Consider the following 11,607-nt stretch of genomic DNA (forward strand, 5'->3'; position numbering starts at 1 on the left):
CCTCAGTTCCCAGGAGACACCACTGCTGATCTGTTCAGGCATGCCATACTGTGTGCACCTGTGCTAATGTCAGCAGGGCAAGCCTCTAAGCTGCCAGGATGTTTCCCCATGCTTTTTATCATCATCCATGCATCTCAGCAGACAGAACCAGCTACATCATTTGCATAGCCTAGTGCAAAATGAAGACCTGGAGCCCCTGGTTGAAAACGTAGAAGGAAAAATGTTAACGGTACTAAAATACAAAGCCTTTTCTTTTCAGCCAGCTTCCCCTCCAGCCAGTTACTGGGTAGACGCCATGCAGAAACTAAACCTGGGCAACTCCCCTTTTCCAGTGCCTCATGCCCCAGCTCATGGTGGACTGGGGACCCCCAAGGATATTGCAACACCACCTCAGAGACCGGAAAGGTACCTGCATGGAGGAGGGGTACGAGGCTCATCCCTGCCCTGTTACTTGCCAGATGCACAGAGGATGTGCCAGAACAGGGAGGAGATGGCTGCGGCCACTTGCTCCCTTGTGATGCTGTGGGGTAACAAAACCTTGTTGCCAAATCCTGATCTGATCTTCCCACATCCATGCCGGCGGTTGCCTGGCACGGGAGGAGGGTGGCAGTGATCACTGGGCAGGGTGGGTAGTGGAAGGCTCGATGGGTTTTGGTCACCAAGCCAGAGTAGAAGAATGTGGGGTGGGGAGGGAAACAAGAAGCTGAAAACCTGTCCAGGGAGCCAGGACTACGCGTGAGGTGAAGCTCTAAACCCCTCCATACGACTCCATTTCCTCATGCAACATCACTTATAAAACACAAATTAAGTGATAAAATTATTTGTGAATTTCAAAAAGATGAACTGAGAACACTAAACCCTGAGTTCAGAGCCCTTCTGATGAGAGACCCACCGGTGTCCATATTGGTCACAGGCCAGGAAATCAGCTCTGCCAGGGTCCTGTCTTCCTATACTATTGGGCCAGGCCACATATGGACATTATCTAAAGAAGAATTAACTGGAGGCTTCAAGGGGATCAGGCAATTTAGCAAGGCAAAGCCAAATGCTTTGAGTGTTTTTTCTGCCTTCATGAGAAATGAAATTGTTTTTTAATACTTTACGGATGAAATGCCGTTTTCTGCCAATAACTTCGTTTATATATTCAAACATCATATTGTTGTTTCTGGGCATCTACGACTAGTGTTTTCTTGACCTTTGTGACTGCAGGTGGGCAAATTAAGTGTCATATTTCTTTGATTTATTCAATAGCAAACATGATCTCTTTGTCTAATTTTCTTGAGTAAATGGACTAGTGCGGTGCAAATGAAATTATACCAGTATTTCAAGTTCTTACCTCTGGATGAGAATTTCAGATCTTCCTGGATAGATCGTGTACTCTCAAATGGTTTACTGAATTGTCTAAACTTGATGGAAATGTACATAATGATCAGTCTTATTTTTCTCCTTCACCTTCAACTGTGCTATGAAAAATATTTTTTCTCACCTTCTACATTCAGATTAGAGTCTTTGCTTACAGGTATTAAAGAGACATTCCACAGTGCTCTTGTTTCAGATCTCAAAACTCACATCTCTCCTTCCCAGAACAATGTCAGGCCTCAGCCTGAAATCTTTTTCTGCCTCTTCTTTCCCTCTTCTGAACTTCCCCTCTTCTGCCTGCTTTGATAGGAAAGAGAGATAGGAAGGTTGGCAAATGCCTTTGATTTGCCTGGAGCTGTCGTGGTCCTCTTCTGATTAACACTGGATAATTGTCACCAGGATCTTGGGGTAGATTGGCCCAAGGATGATTGGCAGAGAACATTTATGAGAAAGCCTTATAGTGGATTTCATGACTGCAGTCTTATCCACACCACTCACTGCACCTGCTGATGGTTCTGCTTTAGCATCTTCTTCCCAAATTCTTTTCTGTGATTGGCTGCCCTCTTAATATGGAATGAGACTAAGATGGCTTTGTCCCACCAACTTCTAAAGAGGGAAGCTCATGTTTCCTTAACTTGTGGGAAATCCAGGTAGCCTCACTCCAACAAATGCTGAAAAGGCCACCTGTGCATGGCCAGCACATCAGCCTTGACACGTCTAGTCAAGGATCTTCTCCACTTACCAGACCCACACACTGTGCTATATAAAGAGACATCCAACCAGGGACTGAGATGAATTTCTTCCCTGGAGGGAGGCTCATCCAGTCTCTTGCCACTTCCCTTCTTTCCACCTCTGGATATGTTCCATCTTGTGAGGGCCAAGAGGTACCTATGACTTTATGTGAAGTGACAGCACTCCTTTTATGATAACATAATATGGAGTCAAATTAGCACTACAGTTAAAAGTCACAGTGTAAGATGTAAATCTGTAAGCATTCTTTAAGACGGGTGGTGGGCTGGAAGATTCAGATGGAATCCACTGCCTCTAAGAATAAAGGAGGGTATCAAGATTGGAGGGAAAAGAGCGAATTTGGGAGAAACATACACACGGCAAAAAAAAAAGGAAAAAAAGCATCTGCCGCTTGAAAAGAGATGGTCCCACCAGGTAAAGGAAAGAATGCACTCCGCTGATGTGACTTTCAGAATTGGTCCCGGCAGTAAGACACAGCTGGGCAGGACAAGGAAAATGCAGATGTGGAGGTGGAGTGACCCAGAGAAAGGCTCGGGAGGCAGGTTCGGCCCTGCCCCCGCCCAGGCACCGCCTGAGCGGTGTGATTGCCATCTCTATGTACATGTGTAACCACTCACTCACTGGGTATCTTTTTCTTTTCAATCCTCAGGAAGAGGCAGCCAGAATTCTCGCCCACCAGCCAGTGTCCGTCGGCACATGTGCAGCTTTGAAAACCCCCACACTGCAGTGAATGTGTAAGAGAAGCTGCATGGAAAATAGAGTGGTTTGCCCCTTGCTTTCTCTCTCCTGGGTTTTTCTACTTTCTGACATGGAAACAGAAGTGGTGCATGCCATCAAGGATGAGGAGCCATTACGTGCCATGGTTTGCACGACTGCCTTAATTTGATTGTCCATCGTTCTTAAAAGGACACTGTCAAGTTGTTAGTCTTTCTGCTTTTTTTCTTATGTTTTCATGCAAGATGCAACACTTTTTCCCATTCTAGAGGTTCACTTTTGTTTGTGACTCCCACTCACAAGCTTGAAAGTGAATTTTCCCCCTTTACAAATTTGTCAGCTTCTCCTGGGCAAACAGAGCTCTTTTCTTTTCTTTGCTTTTTCTTTCTTTTTTTTTTTTTTTTTTTGCTGCTGCACAAATGTTTGATATGATCCTGTCTGCATTTAAGTAAAGCCATAATTTGGATGGAAGAAATCCATAATGTCAGTTGGAGCCAGGGGGTGGGCACCAAGATACATCTCTGCTAGGTGCCTCCTATCCCCCGGGGAGCACAAAACAAAAGTTTTGTGAGTCCCCCAAAAAAATGAGTTTTGCAAAAGGCAAGGAATTATTTCCCCAGAATTTGGAGTGCTTTTATCAGATTCTATCCATCTGATAAAAACGGTGCATGTTTGGTCCAATTTTTGACCTTTAGATCTTGACAGTGTCTCTTTAAGTCAACAAAAGAACGTAAACCATGTTCAATTCATTGTGCACGGAGTCTGTGGTCATTCTCAGCTGTTCCTTTACAGCCCTTCAAACTCCTGGGAGAGTCAAAGGTACACATTCCTGCAGCAGAAGGGAGCTCCCTGATGAGGTGTCTGTGGCTCAAATAGCTCTTCAGATGAGAAGAGCCCAGTTTGTTCAAATGTTTGCTACTAAGCCTGGCCATGGAGCCCAGTGAACGGGGTCCTAGCGGCTCTTCTCTTCACTCAGTGGAGTGCATTGGGAAATCATGTTCTGACGTCCCCTGGAAAGGCCCCAGTAGAACGAGTGTGGTTTCAATCAAATCATACTGACCCTTAGAGGGAAATAGGTGCGGTTGGGAGGACTCTGCATATGGAGATCAGAGCCTCTCTCATCTTCCAGGATGCATTCTCTCTAATTCTCCCAAGTCCAAAAGCACTGAGTGTTTCTTGCATCAAGGGTTGAGTCTGATCAAGGACACAGTAAGGACATCCTGATGATGATGACAGCTGCTGGCTGCCTGTCAAAAGGAATTGATGGGTCTAGGAGACGTGCTTGTCCTGTCATGACAGCAGGGCCAGAGAGAGAGGAGAGGCACCTAACATTTCATGACTTTAAGGTGAGTGCCTAAAAACAACAAAGGTGGAAAGTGGTCCATCCATGGTAGGTGACAAAAAATAGTGCAGCAGTCAGCAAAGCAAACAGGTTGATGATAAAGAAGTTTTGAAATAAGACTATTCAAGCTTCCTGGAGACAATAAAGGATCAGGAAGAAACTAGTAGCTTCCAAGCTGTGCACCGTAGCGTAAGACTGGCTATTTTCAGCCTTAGTTGGTCCCCCAACACCCTCCCCCAAATATATATATATGTTCTTTTTGAGACCTTTGATTTCCACAGCTCTTGTGAACAAGTCAGGCAAAAGGACTAGTGATAGAAATAAAGCTGCCTACTGGATCTTTAAGGTCTGCCTGGATCTCCCCTGCCTGTGAGGAATAGGCCCTGCAGAGCAATGCAGCTGCCCTGTATTTCCAGGGCAAATGTGAGGACTCCAGGTACGGCTGAAGAGCATCAAGGGACTTGCTATTAAAGTGATAAATCTGGAAGCATGGAGCATAGAATAAACTATAATGCTTCATCTGAACTTTCTTCAAAAGGAACATAATCTAGGCTCATCTATACTTCCTGGAAGAATATAACTACAGCTGGTTTACCTCCGCTAAAACAACACTGCTATACCAATATGTTGTCATAAATAAACGGCACCAGAATTTCTTTCCTCACCCAGCAGTCATGATTACATTCGGCCAAAGGCCATTTAAAATATACTTAGAAAAAAATCTAAGGACTTAGCTGGCAGTCCAGTAGGTAAGACTTTGCCTTCCAGTGCCGGGGGCTGTGGGTTCCATCCCTGATCCAGGAGCTAAGATCTTATGTGTCTTGCAGCCAAAAAATCCAAAACAAAACATAAGCAATATTGTAACAAATTTAATAAAGACTTTAAAAATGGTCCACATTAAAAAAAGTCTTAAAGAAAAAGTTCAGAAGCCATCAGAATTCTACTCTTCAGTTGGAAATATATTTGTCAGTTTTCTTGAGACAGTAGACCCTAAACCTGGACAAAGTTTATGGGCTCCTCCATACTCTGTTGACCTTCATGAGCTAATTTCATTTGTAGATGTCTTTTTCTTTATTAATTTATTGGAGAAGGCACAATGCTTAATAAAAGCAAGCTTATTTTATTTATCTTGTCTTTTATCCCAAATCATATAACTTTAGGATATTCAACGTGATTGATCTGAAGATTCTCAAAGGAGGATTGTACACTTAGACTTTGTAACATTGTAAATTACAGCAAGTCAAATGATTTTCTGACCAGCTTAGGATGAAGTTAGAATCAGCAAGGAGAGGGATAAAATTCACAATGTTACTTAAGGCTTCATCTCAGCAGCAACTTCCATGTTCTCATAATATTAAAAAGCATTTGTCTTCACCGACACATTCAGAAATTCTCTACCTTATAAGCAGTGCTGATTCAATAAGATGAGAAATTTTGAATGTTCAGAGAAGCTTCCAGAGAATCTATACTGAATAGGCAGATTTAGGGGAGGAAGCTTTCAAGAAGGGAAGCTGGAGTTAGTGGGAGTTCTTTGTATTGAAGACTAGCTTGGGGTTGCCTAAGAAAACAGGAGTCTGACTCAAATGGTTTCAAACAGTTTCCAATGCCTGAGATGCTACAAGGATCACTATTCAAGCTGCACTCTGGTACCAGCTTGCTGAAGAACACGGAGGTGAGATACCTGGACAGGGCAGCTCTGGCCTCCCATCCAGGCAGGTCTCCCTTAGGGCAACACCAGCCTTTCCTTGGAAGGCCACATGTCCCGGCCACAGCTGCTGGGTCACAGCAGAGCTGTCTGCAAGCCTGTGGCTGTGGTTTGTTTTCTTAGTGAGCCATTCTCTCCACTCTATGACCCAGTGGCATTTCCTGCTTCCATTTTCATTTTCAAAGAAAACAAATGTTACCCTGCTCAGGTTCCCAGGACTGAGACTTCCCCCCTCAAGGGAAGACCTCGCCTTGCCTGGGCTCCTTGGAAGCCATCCTTCTGTCTGCTGTGTGGCTATTAAGCCCAGTGGCAGAGACTTGAGTTGGACATAAGGGAGACAGGTGTTGAGCAAGCTTCCTCCTCAGGCAGCTTGTGCAGGATGCTTTCCTCCGGATCTCAAACACCCACCCACTGGTATTCCCGTTTTAGGCCTCTCTGGAGCAGAGAGCAGCGTACTCTGCAGATGTAACTAGTACTTACAGAAACAAATAAAACAGACAGGATCACTCTGAATGCCAAAGATATACTAATCTGTTTACACCACCCACTTCCAACTCTTCTCTAAAGTGCTGTAAATAGAGGGTCTTCTGTTTGGGGGGCGGGGGGAGGGATTGTGACACTTATCTAATGAAAGAAAAACCAAACCAAAGCAAAATCCTGAGCTGGTTGGAGCTGGAATTGAGCTCTGCCTGTGGGGTGGAAATCTCATCCTCCCTGTCTCTAGTCCCTCCCAGGCCTAATAGCAATTTCCTCCAATTACTTCAGTATCAGTAAATATATTTAGCCACTCAAGGTATCTTCTGACAAGGTGCTTTCTGACAATTTTGTGGTGTTTCTAAATCAGATTGCTTTTCCTAAGATTAAGGAACCAGGTAACATTAAATAATAGAAGAAAGAAGCCGGCAGCTTTAAAAGACAAGGTATTAAAGCTACCTTGGATTAAATAAAAGTATTATTTCATAGTAATATTGCATCTTTATAATGTATTTATTGCTTTTTACTGCCCCATATTTTATACATTTTTCTCTTCTTAATATCACAGCAATGAGTTCCTAACCTTTTCAAATAGGATAATCACTTTTCATACCAAAACAGTTATCAAATACTCACCTGAACCTGTGATAGTAATTGTACCTTTATTAGCCTGAACACAAAACACACCAAAAACAGCTTCTCAGAACTTAGTTACACTTGTATCTAGAAGTACAATTTATCAATAACAGCATTTTGCATTTAAAAATAGCAGCACATAATCTACAAGGACATAATATTGATTTAGCCTAAAAACAATGCTTTAATGCACATGTAGATTCATGGACCATTCAAGCTGTCTGCTGACCATAGGTTAAAGATAACTAATGCAGAAGGACCAAAGTTTATACCCTGTGCTGTAGTTTCTATGAAATGATGCTTTCCCTCCAATATCTCTGGTTTTTAGGAAGCAATTTATTTTGTCCTTGAAAAAAAAAAAAGGTTAATCTAATTTTCTTAATCTGGTAAAGTCCCTAGGGCATTAGGACTGTTTTCTAATTAAACAGTACTTTACAGAAAATCTAGAGCAAGACTCTGAGGGGAAGGAAAGCTGCTAACTTTGACTGCTGGGGTGGAAATCTCCCCTCACAAGAATAAATATTGTATTGGATGAAACAGAACTGAACTGTGATCATCTCTGTCTGCAAGATGATTAATAATACCTTTCAAAGGATTTAAACAGAGGCTGATAGAGGACTCCTGTACAAGGAGGAAGACAAGGCAAGTCAGTGAGCAAGGGGGTGAACTCAGTCCCAGGAATACAATGTTGCCCTTTTTGTTAGCATATATGGAAACTGGACAATGTTTTGTTTATCTAAGCCTACTGATTGAATTAGGTCAGACTAGCTCTGGAGGGAATTGGTTTTTAAAACACACACACATACACATACACATATACAAATAAATGAAGACATGAGCAGCCTTTTAGTTTAGTGATTTTCTTAATGAGCATGGAGAGGCAAGCATTTGGAGAAGGAAAAAATGTTTCCCTTGCCATTGAAAGGGCTGAAAATCATTGCCATTGGAAAGTATATTAAAGCATATTTAAGCAAAGCAAGAGGCGACTAGGCAGTTTTATACTTTCTGGAAGAGGCATATTAAATGCATAAAGAGAGAAACAGTGTAAGTAGAGTGGGAGATGGAGGAAATTAGGAAAGAGGAAAGTGGGAGGTGAGCTTGCCCAGAATTTCAAATTCAGAGGAGGAACTGTGGATTCTGGTCTTGGCTTTGGCTGGTTGGTTGGCTGTTCCTGGCAGGAACGCCACCAGCTTATTATTTAGTTTGCTCACCTCGGGAGAGAGTTAGCTATTCTAACAAGATTGTATAGAACCTAATAAGTCAGTAATCTCACATTCATAAGCAGTTAGAATCCTTAGAGAATACATTAAGCATACACTTGCATGAAATATTAATTTTTATATCATATTTTTGAGATGAGATTTTTTATCTGACAATTAAAAATATAGCATAGATTATCAGCTATATGGAGAAACTACCTTCTTTCCAATAAGAAAATTTAGCTAATTATATCTATTTTAGAACTTTTATATGCAGAATTTTCTAGAATTGATATCAGACTTTCTACACAAATCTGTACTTATTTGATTCACTTGACTTTTCAGGATTATAAAATTTGAAATGTCAAAACATTACCGTCATCATATATGTGGCACTCACACATAATTTTTAAAGTATTCATTCTTGTATTTTCAAAATGATTAAGTAAACCATTATGTTAACCATTGATCATTTCCTGTTTTCCAAACAAAAGACTATGATATGAAAAAGTCTATTTCGCATCTCCACCTAAGAAAATATATGCATTTTCCGTCTTTCTTTTAATGTCAAAAAATGTGTCATCATTGTGCCACTTCCTCTGTTGTTTTCATGGATAAAAGAAAAAGGAAAATCTTGAAAAAAAATTATTTCCTGATTTAAGTATTAACACTGTTGTTATTAATAGTACCTTATGGTAAGGTACCACCATCTGCTAAAAATTATACAGAAACTAAACTAAGAGTCCAAAAGTAAGACCAGATTATTAGAACAGACAGAATTGAATGTGCATATATGCACACAGTGCATCTCATTTTTTTCTTTTTCAGAGATGTATTCTATTTGGTTGGCTTTATGAGGATCCCCGGAGAAGGCAATGGCACCCCACTCCAGTACTCTTGCCTGGAAAATCCCATGGATGGAGGAGCCTAGTGGGCTGCAGTCCATGGGGTCGCTAAGAGTTGGACATGACTGAGCGACTTCTTTCCCTTTTCACTTTCATGCATTGGAGAAGGAAATGGCAACCCACTCCAGTATTCTTGCCTGGAGAATCCCAGGGACGGGGGAGCCTGGTGGGCTGCCGTCTATGGGGTCGCACAGAGTCGGACACAACTGAAGCGACTTAGCATAGCATAGCATAGCATAGCATGAGGATCCCATGAAGGGTGTAGGACCCCTGGTGCGCTAAGCCTTTTTTTCCTCAATGATCAATGAAGAAAAGGCCCTGGAGAGGTCTTGATCTCAGTAACTTCTGCTTTGTCTGAATCTTAATCTTATCCTTTTGCATCAATTATGCAAGTACACTAAAACAGGATATGGATATTCATATTTTTCTGGGCTTGCCAGTTCCAGCTCTTTCAAACACACCTACTTAAGTGTTGCCAGTGTGAAAATCCCAAGCTACCTGCTATGAGTGAACTGTGATCCACCATATGCATCAGGAATAATGCTTTGAAATAAAAGGAAACTCGAAAGTTGGGAAACTCTTAAGTGGAGCATGGGTCTGGGTTTTTCTGTCATTTCCTTTTTTTCCCTTTTGTACAGGTGCCATGTGCATGACCATGCTGCATCTAGTACCACAGGAAATATCTGCATATCAGAATGGGCATCTGAGAGGATGTGTTTTACAACCTCACAGGACGATGAAAGTAGTTTTACACGTGGGTCTTAATTTGTTCCAGGGACCAAGAAGAAAGGGAGACTATAGTTATGGTCATTATGCTCTGTTGTCTATGTGTGACTAAGATTTGATTTTTAATTTGTCAATCTTGGGATCTTTCAAAAGCTTGCACTGAGCAACAAATTTTTCATCGCCTTTGAGCGTGTGTGTGTGTGTGTGTGTGTGTGTGTGTGTAATAGCTGTGAAATCAGACTTAAATGAAAATAGCTGGTTCTACAACAAGCTGGCTCTTCTCCGCTACAATTTTTCTCAGGGTCAAAATGTCCTGCCTTGTGTTGGGGTGGATGGAATCCCTGGCCACAGCTTCAGAGGCAACCTGCGATCGCTGCAGCTTTTGGAGTCTGATGGGTAAAAGGGAGAGGGTGGGAGTGTGTGCGACAGGCAGATATACAGTGGGAGGGAGTCAAATTGCTTTGAGCTAGGCTTGCAAATGTTCTTTGTGTATGTTATCCTGCATGCGTGAGATGCCCGCAAATAAACCCATCTCTGTTCTATTCATAGTTCTAATGGCAAGTCTGTGTCGTGGTCTGAACCAGGTGGAAGACAGGTGCCCAAAGGTCAGCACATGTGGCACCGGCTCTCGGTGCACGTGAAGGCCAACGAGACGGCCTGCAACCAAACAGCCGTCATCAAACCCCTCACTAAAAGTTACCAAGGCTCCGGAAAGAGCCTGACCTTTTCTGATACCAGCACCAAGACCCTTTACAACGTGGAGGAGGAGGACGCCCAGCCGGTGGGCTTTAGCCCTCCCAGCAGTCCTTCCAGGGCGGCGCCCCGCCGCGTGCCGACCGCGGCCAGCACCCCGCCTCTGCCGCCCCATCTGACGGCCGAGGAGACCCCCCTCTTCCTGGCCGAGCCGGCCATCCCCAAGGGCTTGCCCCCGCCCCTCCAGCAGCCGCCGCTGCCGCAGAAATCCTTCCTGGACCAGCTGCAGGGAGTGGTCAACAATTTCAGCGCCGGGATCCCGGATTTCAGCTCGGTGCTCGCCGTCCCCGGGGCCGCGGGGAACGGGGGGCGGTCCCTGTTCCCGCCCCCGGCGCCCCCGCAGCACCTGCCGTTGCTGCCGCTGCCGCTGAGCCCCTTTGCGGAGGAGCCCGCCTCGCCGCCCGGCGAAGACGACGACGAGGACGACAGCGAGAGGTTCAAGCTGCTGCAGGAGTACCTGTCCGAGCGGGAAGGGAACACCGAGGAGGATGAGCTGGAGGAGGAAGAGGAGGAGGGGGACCTGCCGGCGCCCAGCAAGCCCACCCCGGAGGCCTCGCCCGCCCTGACGCCCCCGTCCCCCTTCCGCGACTCGGTGGCCTCGGGCAGCTCGGTGCCCAGCTCCCCCGTGTCCGAGTCGGTGCTCTGCACCCCTCCCAATGTGACCTACGCCTCGGTCATCCTGAGGGACTATAAGCAGAGCTCGTCCACCCTGTAGGGAGGAGGTGTCCGTGGGGGAAAAGCACCTCCCCCGGAGAGACGTGCGGGAAGCTGGGCGGGGAGCCAAGGCTGGAGGTGGAGGGAGCAAGGATGCGACAGCTGCTGCCGCCTTAGCAAGGCCAGCGCCAGAGGTGCTGGAATCCGCAAGCCAGAAGGGATCCAGGCGAGGATTCCGAGTCTTGAATTCTTCAAAACTCTTCTCTGGGAAGAAAGGGAATTCCGACAAAGCACAATCCCATATAGTATGTAACTTTTATCGCAAAAAATAAATAAATAAATAAATAAAACCAACCCACATAATCTCTTTGGACCATTGCGCATAGATGTACA

The 11,607-nt window shown here is 44.3% G+C and overlaps 1 protein-coding gene across 2 annotated transcripts in view; it reads left to right on the plus strand.

Annotated features, from left to right (window-relative positions):
* GRM1 (glutamate metabotropic receptor 1) overlaps positions 1–11,275 on the plus strand; it is a 416,270-nt gene extending 404,995 nt beyond the window's left edge. The window contains exon 8 of one of the 2 annotated variants that reach the window (XM_070377149.1): positions 10,357–11,275. In XM_070377149.1, coding sequence (XP_070233250.1) covers positions 10,357–11,275 — 919 coding nt within the window. Of the gene's footprint in view, positions 1–2,755; positions 2,817–10,356 lie in introns of those variants that run through there. The other variant, XM_070377150.1, reaches the window with a different exon arrangement.
* The last annotated feature ends 332 nt before the right edge of the window (positions 11,276–11,607 follow it).

Source organism: Bos mutus, chromosome 9 (assembly GCF_027580195.1).
Source record: "Bos mutus isolate GX-2022 chromosome 9, NWIPB_WYAK_1.1, whole genome shotgun sequence".
Classification (NCBI taxonomy): Eukaryota; Metazoa; Chordata; class Mammalia; order Artiodactyla; family Bovidae; genus Bos; species Bos mutus.